At 53.1% G+C, this 21,617-nt stretch overlaps 8 protein-coding genes across 8 annotated transcripts; 2 read left to right on the top strand and 6 right to left on the bottom strand.

The window, feature by feature from the left end:
- Positions 1-1,339: 1,339 nt before the first annotated feature.
- DACRYDRAFT_25261 (uncharacterized protein) lies at positions 1,340-1,777 on the bottom strand (the record flags this gene model as incomplete). The annotated part of the gene is made up of 1 exon (XM_040774085.1): positions 1,340-1,777. A coding segment is annotated over exon 1 (209 nt), but the record flags the coding sequence as incomplete, so codon positions are not given.
- A 2,427-nt stretch (positions 1,778-4,204) lies between these two features.
- On the bottom strand, positions 4,205-5,362 carry DACRYDRAFT_119612 (uncharacterized protein; the record flags this gene model as incomplete). Its single annotated transcript, XM_040770832.1, has 3 exons — positions 4,205-4,745; positions 4,796-4,958; positions 5,008-5,362. The coding sequence occupies 3 exons, from the start codon at positions 5,360-5,362 to the stop codon at positions 4,277-4,279; spliced, it is 987 nt and encodes a 328-aa protein (XP_040624037.1). The 3' UTR covers positions 4,205-4,276.
- A 2,079-nt stretch (positions 5,363-7,441) lies between these two features.
- DACRYDRAFT_112098 (uncharacterized protein) lies at positions 7,442-8,541 on the bottom strand (the record flags this gene model as incomplete). The annotated part of the gene is made up of 4 exons (XM_040769349.1): positions 7,442-7,585; positions 7,637-7,687; positions 7,727-7,792; positions 8,134-8,541. 4 exons carry the CDS (start codon positions 8,539-8,541, stop codon positions 7,442-7,444), a joined length of 669 nt encoding a protein of 222 aa, XP_040624036.1.
- Positions 8,542-9,523: 982 nt separating this feature from the next.
- Positions 9,524-11,545, bottom strand: DACRYDRAFT_102540 (uncharacterized protein; the record flags this gene model as incomplete). Its single annotated transcript, XM_040767639.1, has 4 exons — positions 9,524-9,797; positions 9,851-10,040; positions 10,088-11,082; positions 11,133-11,545. 4 exons carry the CDS (start codon positions 11,543-11,545, stop codon positions 9,524-9,526), a joined length of 1,872 nt encoding a protein of 623 aa, XP_040624035.1.
- A 440-nt stretch (positions 11,546-11,985) lies between these two features.
- On the top strand, positions 11,986-12,629 carry DACRYDRAFT_119610 (uncharacterized protein; the record flags this gene model as incomplete). The annotated part of the gene is made up of 2 exons (XM_040770831.1): positions 11,986-12,235; positions 12,394-12,629. 2 exons carry the CDS (start codon positions 11,986-11,988, stop codon positions 12,507-12,509), a joined length of 366 nt encoding a protein of 121 aa, XP_040624034.1. The 3' UTR covers positions 12,510-12,629.
- A 39-nt stretch (positions 12,630-12,668) lies between these two features.
- On the bottom strand, positions 12,669-15,294 carry DACRYDRAFT_25259 (uncharacterized protein). Its single transcript, XM_040774084.1, has 5 exons — positions 15,200-15,294; positions 14,780-15,147; positions 14,305-14,721; positions 13,189-14,250; positions 12,669-13,137 (listed from the first exon to the last, which is right to left on the bottom strand). Exons 3-4 carry the CDS (start codon positions 14,332-14,334, stop codon positions 13,453-13,455), a joined length of 828 nt encoding a protein of 275 aa, XP_040624033.1. The 5' UTR covers positions 14,335-14,721; positions 14,780-15,147; positions 15,200-15,294; the 3' UTR covers positions 12,669-13,137; positions 13,189-13,452.
- A 512-nt stretch (positions 15,295-15,806) lies between these two features.
- Positions 15,807-19,924, bottom strand: DACRYDRAFT_25258 (uncharacterized protein). Its single transcript, XM_040774083.1, has 12 exons — positions 19,564-19,924; positions 19,457-19,508; positions 19,387-19,398; positions 19,324-19,340; positions 19,086-19,270; positions 18,846-19,039; positions 18,685-18,797; positions 18,327-18,627; positions 18,126-18,276; positions 17,469-18,071; positions 16,685-17,413; positions 15,807-16,633 (listed from the first exon to the last, which is right to left on the bottom strand). The coding sequence occupies exons 10-11, from the start codon at positions 17,957-17,959 to the stop codon at positions 17,149-17,151; spliced, it is 756 nt and encodes a 251-aa protein (XP_040624032.1). The 5' UTR covers positions 17,960-18,071; positions 18,126-18,276; positions 18,327-18,627; positions 18,685-18,797; positions 18,846-19,039; positions 19,086-19,270; positions 19,324-19,340; positions 19,387-19,398; positions 19,457-19,508; positions 19,564-19,924; the 3' UTR covers positions 15,807-16,633; positions 16,685-17,148.
- Positions 19,925-20,499: 575 nt separating this feature from the next.
- DACRYDRAFT_119606 (uncharacterized protein) lies at positions 20,500-21,307 on the top strand (the record flags this gene model as incomplete). The annotated part of the gene is made up of 3 exons (XM_040770830.1): positions 20,500-20,630; positions 20,864-20,945; positions 21,005-21,307. 3 exons carry the CDS (start codon positions 20,500-20,502, stop codon positions 21,305-21,307), a joined length of 516 nt encoding a protein of 171 aa, XP_040624031.1.
- Positions 21,308-21,617: the final 310 nt, after the last annotated feature.

Raw genomic sequence — 21,617 nt, 5'->3', positions numbered from 1 at the left:
CCTTGCCATAATCCATGGCCAACATCCCCGATAAGACCTTCGCTTCTCCTTGCATTCTCCGCAGCAAGCTTGGCTTCCGTTTCCTTGGGGATGTGGAAGAGCTTGATGAGTTTGGTGTGCTCCCAGAAGTACGAGCACACTTGTCGCCATCGCCTGGTAGAAGCTGTGAGCGACCTGTTATTGCAAAGGTCCGACGAGCCGTACCTTCGTCATCCGGAACACCTGCTGTCCTCCAATCTGTACCATATGCGGCTAGGGAACTTGGCCTGACGTGATCACCGGTTCTCTGTGCATTCGACGCAGGTGGCGACATTCCGTGGGCTGATGTGACAAGCGAATCCTGTGTTTCGCTGGGCAGATTGGACTGTGCCGAGTCGGTCGTGGGTACTTGGTTGGTTGTTGACGCAAGTTCATTTCGATGGCCCAATTCGCCTCCTGTGTGCCTGCTTTCTGTCGCAAGTAAACCACCGTCTTCCACACTTCTACGTTTTTTGTGAAGTTTCCTGTGGCGGCGTTCTTTCTCGTCTACGCTTCCTCGACGCCGTTTCTCTGGGATATTGCTCGCGGCCGCCGTCTCGGCGGGCAGGGAACGACGACGTTGTTTCTCATCTTCTTGCAATTTCTTGGATGGCCTTTTGCGGAGGAGGCTCGATTGACGGTGATGCCCATCATTTACAGCTGCAGTACAGTATCAGTCATGTAAAGTCGTCACCTGCGCACTGGACTCACTCAGCTTGTTTTGATCTGGTTTCGGTAGATCGGCTACGACATCTTGAGGGGATATTTTTTGCGGTTGGCGCGCCGTTTGTTGTCCGCCTGTGTCATCAGGCCCGTCGGTAGCGCCGGATCCGGTGAATGTCGTGGTCATATTTGGCGAACCGCCTTCAGGAAGTGGCTGCGACGGAGGCCAATTTTGCACTCCTTCGTCATCATTGAACCGTGCGATATTGTTGCTACCGTAGATCACACCTAATATGATGTTATATCCCAATACGGCGAAGTCAAGAGTCATGCTCACCGCCTGATTGATTGTCCCGAGTCTCCGCATCAGCTGCAGCAGCGGCGCTACCAGCAACGACGATTGCGGCGGCCTTCTTTCCAAGGGTTGCCTCGAAAGGATCGCGGAAAGCTCCTTCCTCTACAAACATCTTTCAGTACCCAAAACTGAACTCTGAGGTTATTCTTACTTTGAACTTCCTTCTCCAACCCCGTCTCTCGGTGCGTATGCTGCCCTGTGCCGTATGGAACTGCGCTTGTGCGTGCTTGGACTGGTTCTTCCTGAACGTGTGCGCTTGTTGCAGCAAGCTCGTCGTTGACTGGATCAGATTGGTCCGGGAAAGCCAGAATTGTCTCAGTGCCGTAGTTCAAGTTATTTCCATGTTCGTCACGAGGCGTATCCACCTCTTCAACTCTCGGCAGAGGTGCAGATGGGCTAGGGTCGGAAGACGGCATGATGGCCGCACCGTCGACTGAGCCAGTGACGGGCCCACCGCCAGCATTTGAAGGATGCATGTTCTTCTGGCCGATCCGGTTATTGCCTGTCTTCATGTCTTGCGCCGGAGAACCAACAGCCGCAGCACTTACCGTCCCGGCTTCAACAGCGGTCCGAAGCCTCTGTAGACGGCCAGGAGCATCGATGATGCTAGGTTCGTGTGCCTCAGATTCGACATTCCCAGCAGCAGCGCCCTCGTGTCTATCCGGTTCGCTCAAGACGCAAGGGTGGTTACCGAAAGATGCACACGCAGAAGCTTCGTCGATTCCCTTCTGTCTGTTGGACACCACCGTTCTGCCCAAAGGCTCATGCTCGTCAGCAGGAGTAGCAAGACCAGCAGCCACAGCGAGTTCGCGGTTCTTCTTCGATTGATCTTCTGACACGTTGAAGGAAGATATCCCTGGATTGGATGGAGACATCTGGGGATCGGTCTTTGGCACGTGCGAATCGTCCCCCACATTATCGAACACATGAGCATACTTCTCCGACGTTGGCTGGACAATCGGCTGCCCAGGTAGCGTCTGCTTCGGCGGAGGTCCTAGCAAGTCAACCGCGGAAGGCTGAGATTGGTTTCCACCCTTCGGGAGCTGGGTCGACGTGTTGAGTCTTGCGAAAGTATCGGCATGCTTGTCCGAAAGGGCAACGACAATCGGCACTCCATCAGGTGTCTGCTTGGGAGGCTCGCCAATGAGTCTGTTGGTGGAAGTCTCTTCGGCCCTTTTCAAGCCGTCCGCCTCTGCATATTTCTGTGACAAGGGAGGGACGATCGGGTCGCCGGGAGCGCTCGTCTTTGGCTGATTATCCAACACCTCGCCATGAGTCGGAGGAGACATGGGAACAGACGGCAAGCTCGTAGGATGACCAGAAGGGGAGCTGTGAACCCCATTTTCATTCTTCTTCCAGGCAATAGCGGCACTAGCACCGAGACCGAGGATACCAGCAGTGCCGAGCTTGGGTGGATCGCGAGTCATTCGTCCACCAGCAGGATGGGCAACCGACTGCTCTTCGCTCTGCTCGCCAGGGGCAGGATGGTTGTACTCGCTCGCGTGGTTATCGAGAACCGTTGAATGAGGATCGTGGCTGGGTCGCTGCGGCGCTGTTCCAGGGAACATGTCGGTACTGTTGAGTACGCCAGCCTGATCAGCTGCACACATCAGTGAGTGAACGTTCTACAGAAGACAGGAGAAGTTGCGTACATCCTACGGTCATGAACGGCGCTGCTTCCCAGGATGCCTCCACAGGTTGACTATTGTGTTCGTCCTCCGACTTTCCTCCTTTTACTTCACCAGCAATTCCGGCTGCACCATCAATGGATCCGGGAGCAGACGTTCCAAGGTTCGGCTGTTCCGTCGGCGTATAGCCCTTCTGCCATATTGCGCTATTTGTCAAGTTACCAAGCAAGCCGCCTGGCATATCGATGAAGCCCGGCGTATCGTCTGTCCTCATCCCGAAAGTATCCATCGATTCCTTCCCAGGTTGAGGGGGGACGACTTCCTCCTGTGCCGGGCGGTCTGCTGCCTCATCAGGTCCTGATTGGCCAGCACGACGCTCGCCCAAAAGAGGAGCAAGGAAGCCCGAGAGCGGGAGGTACGATAGCTTTTCAGTGATGGTGTCGATGAGCGTTGGTTGCGTCTCATGCGCTGCCGATGGAAGATCGACGGAATCGGTGTTTTGATCACCGGACACTTTGAACGCAGTTGTGTTCATGGTCAGGAGATCTGGCTGTGACACATGCTCGGTTCCGAGATCACCCTCTCCAGAGGCATCGTAGATGGTCAAGTTGCGCATAGACTCGTGAACTGAGTCGACGGCACTGTCACTGTCGGAAGCATTGGGAGCTGGATGAAGATTCAGAGAGTTATCAAGACTCCCGGGTGGAGAAGGCGCACCGCGTCCTAAGAATGAGTCGATGCTGTAACCGAGGCCTTGCACTTGCTCGGTCATAACCCCACCTACTTTTGCTGTCGTATTACCAGCTGACTAACGTTGGTCTATCAACACAAGCAACGGTTACCTCTACTCACTGGTACGCCTGACTTCTTCAATCCACCCACCTGGAAGATCGTAGCCTGGAGTGATCGCGACAGAAGACGGCTGAGGATCATCACTGTGTTCTCCAATTGCATGCATATCAGTAGCGTCTCATAGACCAGAATGATACCCTATATGGATGGTAGAGTAACTGTGTTCTTGTGGTCGCTGGTTGAAGTCCTCGTCGTTCTTCTACCGTGCTTTTGATGGGACTCGACGTGCTCAGAATGTGCTGGTGAACGTTGTGGAGAGAGAAGAGATGGTGCTGGGAAGGTGAGTTGCAATGTCTTCCGATCATGGTGTTCTGGTGTGATGAGAAGAAAGCAAGTTCCACCCCTTTGGTGACGTCAATGATGCGCTTGGTGAACGGCACGTGATTCACTGGTAGGCGCGTTGACTCTGAGCCTAATCCACATCATGGGCAACTGAGGAACCCGCTCTCTGTTGAAAATGCTGCTCTTTCGGATGGAAATATGCACATTTTTGACAACGAGAACAAGGCGACTCATTTCAAATGTGCATGACAGCATATGATTCTTCCCGGCAGTACTCACCTGTAGCATGTAAGAATGAGGCCAAAGAAAACAAGCGGGAAAACTTGTACCAGTTGCGATTTCAATGATAGCCCGCCGTTCCAGGGATAAATTCTGTCGTTCACAAGCTCTGAACCGGGAGTACCCAGGAACACTCTTTCGACATTCGTACAGAAGTGTGCTACTTGACGAAGCATCCAACAACTAATCGTCGGATCATTCAATGCCCGAACGCGACGTTAAGCCTCTGAACCGCGTCATCAATAAACTCTTTACCCTTGGCGGTGACCCCGTCCAGGCTGGCAAAATTATGTGGCACGCCCTCATACACCTTGAGCTCCGTCTTCCCTCCTTCCTGCAGCGTACGTTCATGATATGCTATCCCTTCGTCTTTGAGGAAGTCTAGTCCTGCCACGGCAACGAACTGCGGTGCAAGGAGGGGGAAATGGTGTGCCGGCGCGCGGATAGGGCTCGCTCGCCATTCCTCATGCGGTGCCTTGAAGAGCGCGTAGAACCACTCCATGCGAACAGCAGGAAGGGCAGGCGCATGTGCAAAATCCATCCGGGAAGCGTACGGTGCCGCAGGGTCGAGGTCACAGCAGGGAACAATGAGAAGTTGGTAGACGAGCGGGATTGGGGGTTCCGATGTGGCTGCGTGGTGTGACACGACAGCGGAGAGATGTCCACCGCTAGCACGCGCTCATCAGACAAGAGCAAACAAGACGAGAGAAGGACGCACGCAGATCCACCGCCAACAGCGATCCGCTTCGGATCGATACCGATCTCCTCTGCACCCTGCTCATATACCCACTTGACAACCTCCCATGCGTCGTCCACCGCTGCGGGGTAAACGTGTTCAGGTGCAAGCCGGTAATCGACGCTCGCTACGACACACTTGCTGCCTTTACTCAGCGTGAGCTAATTCCTCCTCAAACAAAAAGGAGAACATACGAAGACATAGCTGGGTACACATCGCTGCCGCGGAATCGATATTCCCAAGCACCCATCCACCTCCATGATAATACACTAGCATCGGCCAGCCTTGTTCTGGTTTTTCGCCATGGGGGATGAACAGCCTAACGTTCTTGTTCTGTCCTATCCCTGGCACGTCCCGCGTGCTCCCCACATCCAATGGCGCGGATGCTCCAGAGCCGACGAGGTACTGATCTCGGATGGATGGATCGAAGGGAGCGCTATAGTCTAGAGCTGGCAGGCCGATGAGTGTGCTGTAGTACTGCTTGTAGTCGTCGTCCAGGAGCGGTTCGATGTGTGGAGCGAGAGGACCGACGGTGAAGCGGTAGGCCATGGTAAAGTACTCGCACCAGTAGGCAAGCAGCGAGTGAAACAGTCGCCGTCCAGGCCAGCTCAAGTACGCCCTCCACCCGAAGGAGGTCACCGTTCTCTCGCCGCCCACCAAAGCTGCCGGCAAAGGTGCGGATGACCTGGAGCACATGCATCCGTTCGAACTCGCAAGGACATCATGCCGAGCCGTATCGTTGTTGAGAGCCGAACGAATTCCAGTGCTGAGATGAATTGTGAGGAGTCAAGTTACTGATAGTAATGGGAAGGAGGCAGCACTGTTTTGAGGACGGTCGGCATGACACCCTTCAACTAGTGGGACCGAGTCCGTGCAACTTGTATGTAACGTAATATTTCGGGAGCGTAATCAAGAAGAGATTCTCCTCACGGATAAGTACTCACTCGCCGCCTGGTTCTGAATATGAATGACGACTTGACGGAATAATTCCTAACTAACGCTGTTCAATGTCTCACTAGAAGAATGCAACTAATATCGCTAAGATAAGCCTATCAATCGGGAAAGCTTATCGTCCCTTCGGCTAATCATCACTCGTTTGAGCACTTACTGCCGATGTGCGACCCAAAATCTCAGATACAATTAAATCTTACTTGGTCGAACGATCACCTTCTCCTCCAATCAAGACCGAGTTCACCTGTGCGTTTGACAAAGGTCGGGAAAGTAGCCACGGAGAGACCGGGGCAGATAAGTGTTGATGCTTGAGGAACGAACGTTTTGCCGTGTCTGCATGCGTCAACATGGGTTTCTACACAACCTACAAGCACTCACAGGTTTCGCAGGTCGACTAGCTCAGGTGTATCTTACGCCCATGTCCCACCATCGACGGGATTGTCTTTCGGTGATGGTCCGTCCTCCCACTCTAGTTCCCTTTACCCATATCATCTCGCCAACACCGTCGGTTTTCTCGTTCAAACTGGGTAGTTCGCACATTACCTTGGGGTGAATTTGGTAACAGAAGGATTAAAAGAATGTCTACGGTTTCTTTTATGTTTCAATGATATACATAGGACATCTTCTCAGCTACTTCCGTAGGTTGGCACTCGCCTGGAGCTGCCCTGCGAATATTCTCCACTCTCTCCCATCTCTTTCCCTGGAAAAGCCTGCGTATCTTCCTCAACTCTTTACGAAACGTGGTATGAACCGAAAGGAAAACCGGGTTCTGTTTTGCCCCTGGAATGTGACCTGGTCAACAATCTGCCCCGAAAATGAAAAGACAAGGATCTACTTACGGTGCGCGCGTTGCACCCGCCTTCCTCGCTCATGTGAACCTTCGCAAACTCCAAGTCTCCGCGCCGACCTCGTTTCTCATCGAGATCAACTATGATATTTCCGGGAGACAGGTCCCAGGCACATCATCTTACACGCTGCAAAACTTGTCAGCACCGAACTAGGAGACCCCGCAAATGCTGCACTGACCCTGGACGACGTCAGCGAGGGCACGGAATGCAATATCCAATGCTGCGACATGGTACAGCGATTCTCCAACATTGTCTATCACAGTTCGATAATGTAAGCGATGGCATATTTGCGGCTTAGGTTTAGTAGGTTCCTTTATTTGGATTCCGACCGGTTTGATCCTGTTCGTTCGGCCCCAATACTGGCCCACGGCGGTTGGGTCCTTCGGTATTCTGCAAACTCGGAATGTGGTAACTACGCCTGTCGTCCCTTCCGTTCAGCAGCTTGCCCTGTGTCTTGACCCATACAGTGTCCCTTGGGAGTTCTCGAAAATGCATGATATTTGCCGTATCGTCAAGACGGCCTGTGCTGGTCACCACGTTCTGATGGTCAATAAACTGCACGAAATAGTCCTCAGACTTCCTGTCCTTCTTCAATCCCAGACTATGCTCGTCGACGGCTTTGATGGCATTCATAACGTGTTCGTATACGTTGCCTTCTGGACCTCGCTCTGCGTCGCGCCAAACTCCTCTGATCGCCACCCTTTTCAAATCCTTGTCGGTCGACTTAGGCAGCTTGGCGTCTTCATTGACAAGTTATCTCTTATACACGCGGCACCCACTCCCGTGCAGTGCGCGCGCTCGATGATCCACAATCGGTCGTTTCTCTACCCTATACTTCTTGTTCTTGATGACGAGCGATGACGAGCCAGTACGAGTCGTATTTCGGTTCCAACGTCATAGCAAGGTCCCGACCCAGCGCTTCATTCTCCGCGAATGCAAAGAAGGCAAACACCCGGAACAGGCTCTTCCGGTCCTTCCGGGTGGAGTCAGTATAGCCGTCGAATCCTGTGCCGCAACAGCGCACCATGTCAATATCGAATCCCTTGCTGACAAGCACCGCAGAACGCGTTGCGAGCTACAATAGAGCCTCTGAAGCCTCCATTGTCATGCAGACGGCAAAATGACGGTCGATGTTCTCCCACAACATATGTCGCAAGTCCCAGATAATCTGCTTAGCGTTCTGTCTAGCACATCAGAAACCGGCAAACGGGCTGCCGAGACGATTGCAGCTCACCTCACTACACATAATTCCTTGAAGAACCTTCCAGCTCTTTGTTTTGAATTCGTACACGGAAAATCAACTGGACCACTCGTACTCTCCAGGGCCCCATTTCTTAACGAGGCTCCTATCCTTTGGATTCACACGATTTGGTTTGCTCGAGTCCTCTTTCTCGCTGAACAGTGGCATGGCATGCGGACGGAGCAGCAGAGATCGTGTAGGACGTTTCTGCCCTTGGGACAATGCTGGTTGCATGTCTTGACCACAAATTCATGGATCGCGTCCAAGGGTGGGAAGATTACGTCCTCATGTGGAAGTGATTCCTCATTCGTATTGGCTGCGACTGGGAGGTTATTCCAGGACGTATGCTTGAAAATCGGATCATCGCTTGACAAAGAGCCTATGAACTTTGCGAGCCAATCAGGCAGAACCAACATCTTCTCTGAGTCTTCTTTGGGGACAAGGAGCAGGTAGGCCGACAGCAAGGTGTCACGCTTGCCGTCGAGGTCAGATCTGTTGGGTGCATTGGTCGAAGTGTCCTTTACTTGACCTTGCGTAATATCAGGTGCCTGTAGAGGAGCGCTTGTACGAGGGGCTGTCTGGGGAGGTGGTGTTGGAGAAAGGGATGCCGGTGCATCGTGTGTGACTGAAGCGGGGTGTACCTGAGACGAGAGGTTGTGAGTAGAGCGTGTCTGGGCGATGTTATCCATTTGGAGGGAAACAAAATAGCTTGGGACACTCACCATTGTTCTCGAAGTTCTGATAAGCCTTGATGTTCCGGCTGTTAACAAAACAGAAGGCACTGGGGCTGGCGCGAAGACGAACAGTTGCCGGTGTTAAGTTCGTTCAAGATCATTGCGATGGTCTCCATATGCAATTATAATATAGATCCGGTGTTTCCCAAGAAAAGCGTAGTGAACAAGCAATCCTGCACGCGTTTAGAACGCTCTGGAGACCACGCGTTGCTGGACGCTTATCACGTGCATCCTGCTAAGGCGGCTTCACGTGATGCTCTGACATATGTCAATGAATGAGTGCGGACGATGACGTAGCGAGTCTTACAATCTGGGGATCTATCCCTCACAACCCCCGGCCCATACTCTTCCCCAACTCCCCGGAAAGTACAAACCCATGTCCAGCATTCTCGCCACCACTAGTGGTGTAACACACACCAGTACGAGCTCCTCATACCACACCCCGAAGCCTGACCCGCCCATCGGCACTACTCTTGATCAAGCTTCGGAGAGGATTGCAAAAAGAAAGACGGAATTTATAGGCGAGATTATACCTGAAGAGGAAGAGGAGATTGTGGATCTCGGAATGGGAAGGGAGGATGCGGCGCGGGAGAAGCATGGAGATCTCAGAAAATAAGGTTGTCGGTATGAGTGGGACAGGTGAGATCGTGTTTCGGTTGTCTGTGTAACTTCAATGACCTGTCAAGACAAGGATTTGCGACGACAGATCGCACAGTCGAGTGTCTGGAATTTCAGGAGCAGTTTCACCATCGGTAGCCTGTCACTGATACACGTATGACGCATTCCGGCAACCTCATGTTTTTGGAACATCATCGAGGACAACAGAATATCTGGAGGAATCGCAACCGTCCAGTATTATTATCTCTTGTATCAACTAGGAATTATTGAATGTAACCTACATGTTGACTAGTTTACAAAGTGCTCTCTTTGGGCATGATCATCCCACGAAACCCGTGCGCGGATCCCTCCCATGCGCCACGCGCATATTAAGCACCCCTCCACTGACGCTGCTCATCCTGCTTCCGAAAAAATACGGTGCTCGAGCCATCATTTCTTGCTCTACCTGGGAAAGAACGTCGGTGAACAGCAGTGGCCAGCCCACGAGCTCCTCCCTGTCGAGTTCTGTAAGCAAGTCCGCCAGCACCACGCCTCGGTTCTCGTGGATCAGCGTGAGGGAAGAGGCTTTCCTTTCATCGGTGGCTACATAGTACCTATATCAAAAAAAGAGTTAAGTTGAGCAAGCAGCATATTATGAAGAACTCACGGATCGTCCAGCGCGGGCGGTTCACGTGCCCAAATAGTCTCGTCCAGGGGAAAACCTGCAATCCGAGGTCTTCTCGGGGGAGTTTCTAGCTGGATTCTGCTTAGCAGTTCCCTTCCATGGTCCATCTCGTACACGACCCGGAGCAGGTGAGATCTCAGCGACTGTCCAGTGGCCCAGACATAGCGAATAACTACCATAGCGTTAGTGAAGCCCACCCCACGCAGCGTTCATACTCACAGTCGCCTCTCCGCATATGCGCCGCAGACCACATTCTGCCCCCTACACGCTCGTACATCTTCTCTGCCAGTCTCTCGCCCAGCAGCTCAACTTCTCTGACATGGCGCACGTCGCTGACAACCATTGTTGCATAATCATTCGCCGCTTGCGCCGTGGTAAAATACAAGCCGCCGGGTGGGTGGCCCATGTGCATCTCCCCTTCCAAATGGACGATGCGTTCCTCGAGTCCTGCAAATTGCATCGTCCATGACTGAGCAGCACTCGGATCAATCAAATGGGAAGAAGGTGTCGAGACGGTCTTCGTCATATCCCACAGTAGGCCGAGGCTCCAGATACGAGCAAATCCCGCCCAGCGAATCGCCATTTCCACGTCGTCGTCCTCGATACCGTACCCAAGGTCGCGCTTGACATATGCAGCCGCTTCGCGCCACGCTACCGGCAGTCCAGATCGAAGCGACTCGAGTAATGGCTGCAGAGCTGCAAGCGTCTGCTGGATGATAGGAAAAGAGCCTTTGGGCGGGATGGGTGAAGGCGGTAGCGGTTGGTCAATGCGTATCGTGTTGTTCGGTTCGTATGCTTCATTCGGAATGTGATATATCGTCAGCGGTGCATGAGCATTGATGTCCTTTGGAAACGGCAGTTCCCGAGGGAACGTGCCGTTCCCCATCTCCCATTGATCCAGGCCTTCTAAGGAGTTGAACTCGACACCGGTGACGACGCTCCATCCAGCACCTCGCAGCCGATCTATGTCCACCATGCGCTCTATGGGAAGCACCCACGCCTGCTGCTCTTCTTGGGGCAGGCCTCGCCACTCGTCTATACCAACAGCGTCACCCCGGTTCACTTGGGGTGCAAAGGCAGCGCATGCCGCTTGAGGGTACTCGCATGATCGCATGTAGACGTGGGAGGGGACGATGAGCGTGCGGTTGAGCAGGCTGGCTTGCAGTATGGAGGTTTCGAGAATGTAGCGGATGTTATTCCATCCTAACCAGAGACTCAAACAACCCGTGAGCACGTTGTATGCGAAAGACCTAGAAGGGCTTACCTCCAGTCACGCGTGTAGTAACCATCTGTTTGTTCCACCATCATTTTGAGCATCTCGGCCTGATCCACGCTGGCCGGTACAGACGATGCTTCGGGCCACCATGATGGGTGAAGGTTATCGAGGGATCGTGGAGGGTCGAACACCAAGATGGTAGCAAGTGTCCACAGGGAGACGAGGGTCATACATGTCAGACCGATGATGAGGTTGGAGCGGCATGAGCGTGGCGGGTGGATGTACCGTAGAGGAAAGTAGGTCGTGGTCGGAGATGAAGGGCCTGAGCCTGTTAGCAACAGTGAATATGGTGGTGCCGGTCTCATTCTGTTGACTTGAGCGCGTCGCAAGAGGCTCCCAAGATGCAAGACGAGTGTCGGTTCAGCCTGGGCACTTGGATCAGCAAAACTAGCAGGTGCCATATAGATCCAGGTAGAGCAGGTAGACGTTATGGAGCAACCCCAATAGTCCCTTTATGTAGAGGTGGCATGCTCCATGTAGAGCCCTGTAGCAGGTGTATCGGAGCGTGTTTTACCTATCACCTCTTGTCTTTGGAGCAGTTGTCACACGTCACACTTCTGATATGCGTGCATGTTGCCTTGTTTGTTGAGCCCCTAGACGCTCGTTTACGAGAGCGAGCTGAAGTTCTTAGACGACGTAGACCAAACTGATGGGCAAGGGGCCTGGATTGCAAAGGGAAAAAGGATTGGCTTCCATGGCACATCCATTGAGCACCGGAGACATCGAAGGGTCGGGCACGTGCCCTAGGTTTACTTCCCGTTCCGCCAAACCTCCCTCTCGGTCGGTTCGGAAGGCGACGGCGTCGATGGTTCTGCTCGGTCTGTGAAGAAACGCTGCAATTATGATCTGCCTACTCCAAAATACAACCCTCTTTCGAGCACAATTGCGAGAAGATGCGACCGTGACGGTATCGGATAGAGACTCCGTCGAGTCTGATGTCTCCATCAATCAAGACGAACGCGACACCGACACCAACACATCGACCCTCGTGGAGCAGATTCCCGAACCTGAACTTCAACTTACTCGATATTCCACACCTCCTTGGGGTCAGACGGTCTGGTCTATGACTTGTGGGAAGTGGTGGGTCAGAGGTACGACGTCACTTTAGTTAACTTCTCAACTGGTATGCACCGTGACATAACGCCGCACTAGAGGTTTAGGGACCCATCTTCTTCCCGTCTCGCGGTCTGCTCAGGAGCCGTTCACTCCCAAGGCGTTGATCAGCTCTCCATGGTCCTGACATAAGAAGACATGTTCCAGGAGGCCAATCCTGATATCCTACCGAAAGCGGACGTGCTTCAAGCGACTTCCTACATGTACCACATCGCCGTCACCGCCCACGACTCCATCATCGACCCCTCCTAGCATTGCGCAGACAATGGCCTTTGATGGCACTTGGTCAGTACGTCCGCTCGTCCCAGTTGCAAACCAAGGGTCACACATCTCCATGAGCGGGACGCGTGTGTCTTGTTCGCCCTGGGATCTGCACGAAGATTAACGGGGCGATACTGTCTCATGGAGCACCGCCCATGCCTTGCGCCATCATCAACGCTTCTCCTTGGCCATCCTGAGCGAAGCGTTGACAGGTCGAAGGCGGGGATGACGTTCAAACACCTCCAATCATGCAGTCCATGGCCTGCAACGGAGAAGAGAAAGTATCCGCTCTTTGATACGTTCTCAGCTGACCAGTCCTTGCCCTTCCTTCCCGCCTTTCCTGTGTGCTTGTGTGACGGACAGAAAGAGACCGATGAGAAATTGAGGGCATGGAAGAGCAGGGGGAAGTGGATATGTTCGAGCTGGACGAGGGCCGAGAGAAGGACAAGGCGACCATGCGTGCGACCTAGTCCATCGCTCCAAAGTAATGCCCCTCTCTCGGCCAGCCTAGATCGCCCCAATTCCTAAAGGGTCAGTCATAGCTACCCGAGGATGGACCGTCGATGATACTCTTAACACTTAAATTTGGGGTGAATGGGAGGACAAGATGCGTTAATACCTGTGGGCGAGGTGAGTTTGGACGGTCACATGCCGAGCGCCCATAACGCACCCATGCACACCACCCCCGTGGTCGTTGTTATCCGACACCGCAGCGACTCTCGACGGGCGGAGGGCGCCGAGTATGGCAGAGCGATCCGGACGGCTGAGGCACGGCTCGCATAATTAACCCTGGGACGTCGTTTTCCTGACAATGCTTCGACCCATGTATGTGTTGGGTACGATCTTCCTGCTGCATGGCATCTATGCCATCACAGCCAACCAGCCTAGCGAATGCATGCACCAGAGGCAGTACACGAGCATCCTCGAAAGGGCGCTAGACATAATCTTCGCTACTCGTAACAGCACTCGTTTCTGCCAGCCCCACGTCCGTTCCTAATACAGGTCGTAATTTCTCAGAGTCGGACAGGTCGAATTCCAAACTTGACTGCGTGCCAGAATCTCGAAGCCATGTCTGAACGGACGCCTTGGAGTCATGCTCCAATTCGCCACCCAGAAGTTGCGAGGGGGCCAACGCCGCAGTTTCGACCGCGATCGCAGCGTCGTCATCGTTGTCGGTTAGCGTGCGGGGGTCATCCGCAAATGACGCGGCGTCTTGGTCGGTAGAGATGAAACTGCAGTCCGAATCGATGTCGGTGCCGCCCATCTCTTCACCGATCGGACCAGCAGTCCTCCAGATTTCCTGCTCGTTGTTGCCTGCCTTCTTCGGGGTTGACGGTGACTTGCCAGTACCTCTGGTCGGTCCCTCCCCTGAAGCTCCCCTTCCGCTGCTCCTTCTTCCACAGGTAGAATCGGCGGGTGGTTTTGCTCCAGTAGTACGGCTACCACGGGACCTCGTGTTAGGCACACCATCACCTTCATCCTCCTCGGCCACGTCTTCGAGAGAAGGTGCTTCACTTGCTTTATTTTTCGTTCGCTCCATAATCCGCCATGTCCAGCCGCTCTTGGGGAGCATGGCCTGCTGGGCGTCTTCCGAAAGCTTATCCAGAGTCTGAAGAGCTTCCTGGAATGCCTTCACCTGGTGTGCGACTATCTCCGACAGCAGATCGAAGAAGCGCAAAACGTCTTCAAAATCGTCGAAATGGAACACAGCGATCCTCCCAACGCGGATTTTCTGGTGCAACAGCATCAGATGTGTACCAGGCTAATTGACCAGCTCCAAACCTACCCCGGTTGACTCATCAACTTCTGCATACATGACAACAGCAAATTGCGCGTTCTGCACAATTGCGTAATGGCCCACTTGCGGAGGGCAAGAGCTTGCTGTTGACGTGTTGCCGCGAGGATGCTGTAGTAGATCTGTTGAGTAAGCCTCCGTTTTGGCTTGCTCTGGGACGATATGCAGAGGAAAGTGATCTCTGGACTTTCGAGTGAGACGGTGCCCTCCCAGCGCCCTTGAATAGCCAGCTCATGGGTTCGATCCTTCATCAACATCCTGAGAAGCCGATCGTGCTTCTCACTTGGCTTGTATACCAAGGCTGAGTTGAAGCGCGCTTCCTTCGACTTTGGTACTCGCAGCTTGACGGCCATCGGTGTTTTGTGATACTTCTTCTTGGGTGCAGCAAGAACGGCAGAGCGTTCCTTTCTAACAAGGGCCCTAGGTATCACTTGTGGTAGACAGCGCAAAAACGAAGGCAGCGCACCGGAATTGCAGCGAATCCATCGTGGGATGCTCTCGTCCAGACGCCTTCCGCATCGCCCCGTACACCCGGATAACTAGCTTCATGAGCTTGTCATGGGCGCCGACGACCTCGCTTTCGTTTGGCGAGTCGTCGCCCTTGTCTCTTTCACAGAGCGCCCTCAACTCATCCCAGACGTCCGACAGTAGTTCGATGTAGAACTTCCAGTGCGCTTTTTCATGGTGCCCCTCGGGCAGGAAGCGCGCTGCCGGCAACTTGAGGAGTGCGGTCGCGAATGCGAGTTTGTGCGGGTCCAAGTCGTTCTCGCTCTCCTTCTCCTTCTCTTTCCCTTTCTCTAACCCTTCTTGTTTCATCTTCTGTTCCTCCGCCCACTGCGAGTGTTGTCCTTAGACAACGTTGCGGGTTTGATATGAATAGACGCACTTTCAGGAGAACACGGGGCAGGAATGCAGCGACTCTCGCTACCAGCACTCCACCGTTCTCCTTCCAAACAGCCTCTGGTATGGTTTCGTCCTCAGGAGCCTTATCTCCCATCGGGTCCAGTTCCTCTAGGCCGCAAGTGCGCTTATAGTCCTGCATGTCTGCAGACCGCCTTTCGGCAAACTCCGAAGCTAAATCGGTGACATAGACCAGGCTGAGATTATCTTCATCCACTGGTACGTTCCTGCTCTTCCGGTCAGCTCGATAACTGATGCAATCTGGACTATCAACGTACTCTTCGCTCTGTGCGGCAGCCATGACGACTCGGGTACCGATGATGGAAGAGGAGGGAGTTGGGTAAGGCCTAGGAATGGGCGCTTGAGGGCCCAAACGCCAACGCCAACGCCGCAGTTCTACACCTCATCTCGTGTATACTCGTCATAACTCGCCACCGAGCACGTAATTTGCCAAGAGCCTTGCTTCCGTCGGACATTACCTCGATCCGACACCGAACAACATGAACGCTTTGTGTATATCTTGACATGTCAATTTTGCATACATATATGTAGATGAAGAAGACAAAATGGTGCACCGGAGTTTTAAAACGGAGATGAAACCATGTCATTAAACACTATCAACCGGTAATTATCCTCGTGTGGATTCTCAGACTTCTGGATGACTCTGTCTATGCCCTATCTGCTTCCGGCAATATCGGTGCTATACTGCTTGAAAAACAAACGACTAGGCAGGGTATATCTTGGTAATCGCCGTAGATAACTCCATGCGAAGTCTTGCGCATTCTGCAGTCGTCGCCGACGCGATCTCATTGCCGAGTTTCTCCAGCTTCACTGATCGAAAGGAAGGAAGCTCGAGGTCTGCTGGGAACGCCATTTCAAAAAGTGCAATATGTTGTTTCTTGAGTCGTAATGCTTCGGACGCGTCATAGAATTTGAGAAGATGGTAGGCCATTGGTAGGCCCCATTCTTTCTATACTGGTACTCCTTCACATCCTTTCCGAATGCTCGTCGACCACGTGGCTGCAATGCCTCGAAGATGGCTCAACTTCTTGGCTGCAATTCCCTCCCAAGTTTCGTTCCCTTGGATGCACAACAACTTCTGTAACCAGCCGACGAAAATGAGATCGACGAGCACCCAATATTTGCTTTCGTCGTCGTATTGTAATTGATGTCCTTTGAATGGCATACCTTCGGGGGACGTTTTGCCAATTGATACCTCGAGCAATTCTATCGCCATATATGTTGCCGTACCAGTCCAGTGCTTTGCTTTTGGTTCCGGTTGCTTGTCCTCGGGAAGGATTTTCGCCCCAGTCCCAGTCCACGATGCTGCCCGAGGGCCCTGTGCCAATAAGACACTTGATGTTGTTCAGCGATAGATCCCGAATGGCGATTTTTGCACGAGCCCTCATCTGATCGACGCCTGTGAAAAGGTTATCAAGGACAGGCGGAGGGATAGGGGAAAAGGACCGACAACGGAAGACGGGCCCTAGGATGGCCTTGACCTCGTCACTGCTTGGCTCTTTTGGGAGCGGCGTATACTCTTTCACAACCATCATACATACGCAGCTCACGTGTGTCAAAAACGGTCTTGAGACAGATGTCAAAGCCAATATCCGATTTCTGTACTGTGCAGCCATGCACCACGGTACCCTTGCCCTGTAAAGAATACTGCCTTTCAATGCATGAGTCGACTTTGATCTGCACAGTGTTCGTCCAAGTTTGAGTCTCTGATGCAGCGCCGAACTGGGTCCAGCATAGGGTTGGGACAATATTGATAGTTTGGGGATGAGTGGGAGGAGTACCGTCTTCCTTGCTAGGGCATAGAGTACAAAATCCAAGATGCTGCTCCGTCGATCCACCCAAGAGATCAAGTAAGACCATAAAGTCCTCGATATTGGAGATAGTATCAATCAAGTTTGAGATCAAGACACGTTCTCAAGTGTATAGGATAACCAAGTAAGGCATCCCTGTTTCCGCAAGATGCTTAGCCAGACCAATAGGCCGGAGCCGCCTCAAGGCGGACGAGTCCGGCTGATCCTTGAGCTTCACCTGCACGTGGACGGCAGAAAGCTTGGCCGGGTCAAACAGTGCGTCGGGGTCATTCGATCCCCGGTACGTGATGAAGAGGATATCCACGTATGCTTGATTGTGACAGCACTGGATCGCGGCCCCTCTGGCCCATAAGTTGGCTAACGTGTTGCTGTGACAGGTCTGAGCCGATTTACATCAGAAAAAGGAAAAGGAAAACGGCTTACATATCTAGGACCTCTGGGAGAGGTTCTGACATGACAATCCAGTGATGGAAATTGACCCAAGTAGATCCAAATGCTTTTTCGAAGTCGGCGTCCAGCACAGGTCCTAGAAGCGCCTTCAAGTATACGGGCAGTGTGATGCTTGGTAGCGGTACTTTGCTCTCAAAGTCATACTCGCTAGCCGCAATCCTTGGGCATAGAAGCAGAAGCCTAGCTGCGAGCTCCCCAATGTCGCCTCTCGCGATTATGTTCCCACTGCGTAGGCTCGTAACAAGCGTGTCCAAGGACTTGGATAATCTTCTTTCTCCGAAGAGAACATGAGCAGTACCGAGCGCCAGAACAGGTTCCGAGGCGGTGTGGGTGAGATATGCCAGGACAGGGTACCGTTGTATGCCATCAAATAACCTCAGATGATTCGACACCGTGAGGTCTGCCGTCTTAGCGGCCTCCGCAGTGTGAAGGACGAGATCAAGGCAGATAACGACGGAGAACATTGTAAAGGTGGCTGCTTCGTTCTGCTCCGGATGGGGATGATTGCAAGTCAACTTGAAACCCACCTCCTGCAAAAGGTTCTACAACGGATTTGCCAGGAGGTGAGCATGCCACCTGTTGCGGCAGTTACAATGAGATAGGGAGCATGATGATGGGGATCCCGCTCACATTGGACGGCCGTAATAGGATGCATGAGTCCACGTACTTAATTCACCCATCGTCCGGCTGCTGGCTGCTTTGTGAGCCCATTGATCGAATCCGAGAGAGCCGTACGGCGGGAGTAGCTGGACAAGCTCTTTGCTCAGTCGACCCGAGTTTACTAACAAGGCATGAAAAAAAGGAAGAGACGCATGACAAGTCGAAACGCACTGTTAGCCGGGGGCGGCATGTAGTCTGTTAGTTTTGCGTTGGTGGCCATGAAGACGAGCCACAACCTTGCTTTCCTCCCAAGACTGAGCAGCCGTGAGAGGATCCAATAGAGGTTTGGAAACGCCGCAACTTCATCGAAGTAGATTATCACTGATGCGCCATCGCCGCGCAACTTGGACAGGTAATCGACCAAGGCGTCTGTCGCGGGCTTCATCAGCTCTTTTTGACATGTGTGAGCCACCTGGACAACACCATCCGTGGACTTCTGCTCTTTGTTAGCCCGAGGGGGGCTGTTCTTGGCCTGTCGCATTTGTTTGCAAATCTGGCGAGACATGAGGTGGCATCAAACAGTCCTTACCGCCTCTGCCTTATCCACAACATTTCGCCAAAACCGATCGCGGTACTCTCGATTTCTTCCCTCTATCTCATTCCACACCCTCAGCTTTGGCACATAGTCTCCCTCTGAAATATCTTCCAGGCACGTCAACGCATGCCTGAGTGTTTCGGACAAAAACGAACAGTGCTGCTCGCCAGTGCGCCCTGACTGACTGTTGCTTCGCCTCATCCCCTTTCAAAGTCTCCAAGTACCTCAATACAACTCCGTCTGTTAGTGGCCATCCCGGCGAGTCGGACTGTCTAATATTGACCGGTATGCAGAACACCGGTCCGTCCGTCGTCGAGAGCGAGGTGCACCCGACTCGACCGTAGCCAACCTGTTCATCAGGTGGGTGACAGCCATACAAAGCAACATCCACATACCTCTTTCATCAGTCGCGACTTGCGCTGTCCAGAAGACGCGATAATATTCAGACACCGTGCGTAGTAAGTCGACCTTTCGACCGTACTGCTGCTCTCAAATTGGGCAGATAGGGCTTCAAGATGCTCGATAAACGCTTGCCTGATCTCATCGTTCTGGTATGGGGTTTCAAATGCATTCGCAAGCTCTATGATTCCCGGTGAGTCCCCTGTCCATCAACATGCAAGTCCAAAGCCATACCGTCCCTGATTTCCGGCCTATACAGCAGTCAGAATGCGAATGTTTTGTGTTCAGAGGACTTACTTCGTGGCATCCCTGTTTGTTACACGCATTATAACAGACAGGCACACGCAGGAGCTCACAAGCGACTTACCGTACGTTCCGCGGGCTCATCACATCGCAACAAAAGGCCTTGACAATGAAAGCTTGCGCAACGGCGATTATTGACCGCAACCCATGCTGAGTGGAGATTCAACTCACGATGTTGTATGGCCGCGAGGACAAGGTCCGCCTCAGGTTTAGTTTCCGATTGGAAGAATGCCTTTGTCATGAAATCTTTCCATTTCCGACCGTCGTCATTTTCGTTGAAGTAATCCAGCGATGGGTCCCGGGTGTCGCCCCGAGATTTGAGGAATGGTGGAGAGATCCGGTCTTCATATCGCTTGGCAGAGTTCCGGAATTGATCCCAGATAGCGTGGTAGCACGCTTTCAGAAAACTTTCCTGTGAGCGCTTCGAGCCGCTCTCTTCAAATTATTGAGACAATCCAGTAACAACCTCTGCGCGTATATCTGCATAGCTCAAGAACTCGTTCAGGCCTGAGGACATATTAGATGAGTCCACTAAAGAGACCTAGGTAATAGATCCCTCCCTGGGACGCCACTTTCATATGCTTCCGTTTTCTCCATTTAAGAAGCCAGGCACGTGTCAAGGTCTCATCATGTGACTTGCAATCATCCCCGCGTATTCTTGGCTCGTTGCTGCACACTACCATGAGCTCCTCTTAATATGGAGATGCTGCTTGACATCCTCCTCCCCCAAAACTACTAGAAGCCGTGAAAGGAGACAGTATCTCCGATCCTGCATGTACATTTAGATGGCAGGCTGGTGTTGAAGTGGAAGTGCGCAGACTTGGCGCATTCGGCGTTCTACACGGAGGGCATGTCTGGGACCGATGCCATCCAGGTGAATACTTCTTCTGTCTTGTGATTACAAGCAGGACGAGCTGGAGCACTGAAGTTGACCCGAATACACCTCTGGAGCGAGGTCGTCCGGGGGGTAAAGGAAGGGTTTCGCGGTTCCCCGTCCTCAATCCCTTTCAATACAAGGTCTCATGGAGCAATGATTTCCGTACGTCTGTTTCTTTCCTCCTTCACCGTCCAGCTCGAGGGCACTGAAAACTTGCCTCCTTCCCTTAGATGGCGATAAAAGTGGCCTTCTCCCTCTCCCAACCTGGCAAGCCCGTCCTGCGCTCTCTACTCCTCATCTCGACAGGCGCTCCTCAGCTCAGTCAAGCGGACATCTTACAGACGACAAGGGAGGAGGGATGGTAGGCTAGGTCGATTGGGCCGACCGAGGCCGACACCTCCTGTCGCGGGAGGTGCAGAGATGGAGAGCAGGGTTCGGAAGAAGTGGACTCGCGAGCTGGTTCGATCTCGGTCCGTTATCCCTTCCCTTCCCTGCGCAGGGAGCACCGTTCAATGACACAGAAATCCGTACGTTCGCTCTTTCTCTCCCTCCTTCCCCAGGAGCGGTTCCTCTCTCGTTGCTAACCGTGACCAGGGATTCCAAACCGCCGATTGGAGAATCAACCCTTCTCCATCCGCGATCTACCCTCTTCCGTAATGGAAAAGCACCAACCTATGTCCGATGGGGGAGGCGTTCGTTCCCCCTCCCCCTTCACCCGTCCCGCCTTCTGGGTAGAATTACAAGGAGACGGTCATTATCACTTCCCAATTTGAGGAGGTGCGCATCATCCCAGAGGATGCCCGTTCTGGCTCCCTCGCGAGGAAGACAGACGCCTACCCCCTCGCTCTCCTTAAACACGCACAGCGTATCCTTCAACCACGCAGTACTGCAGAGCTTTGCGCCCCTCCCCTCTCTCCGGGGGCTTCTCCGTCCCGATCTTCCGCACGCACCCCGTCCCGATCTTCCGCACGCACCCCGTCCCGATCTTCCGCACGCACCCCGTCCCGATCTTCCGCACGCACCCCGTCCTACCCCTGAATCCGAGCTCCTGTAGCTTATCCGCCCTCCCGGGGGCCAGTCGCCCGCCTCGGCTGGGGATAACGCAGACGCTGTACAAGTACTGGGTACCATTCAGACCATGTGTATGAGTATCTCAATTCGTATAGCTCAGCCGTGGTCGTACGGTGTGGCAACCACCTTGTGAACTGAGTCAGTGGATCGACCGTCTATGACGCCGCTGACCGGCGGCTGGAGGAGAGGGAATGTGAACTCTGGGTGGAAGCTAAGCAACGGCGCATGCAGTAAAGTTGAGCACCCACTAACCCACAGCGAATCAGCACTGGTCATT

The sequence above is a fragment of the Dacryopinax primogenitus genome, assembly GCF_000292625.1.
Source record: "Dacryopinax primogenitus strain DJM-731 SS1 chromosome Unknown DACRYscaffold_24, whole genome shotgun sequence".
NCBI lineage: Eukaryota > Fungi > Basidiomycota > Dacrymycetes > Dacrymycetales > Dacrymycetaceae > Dacryopinax > Dacryopinax primogenitus.
Note: the sequence above shows the minus strand (reverse complement) of the source record. Positions and strands in the feature narration are given on the sequence as shown.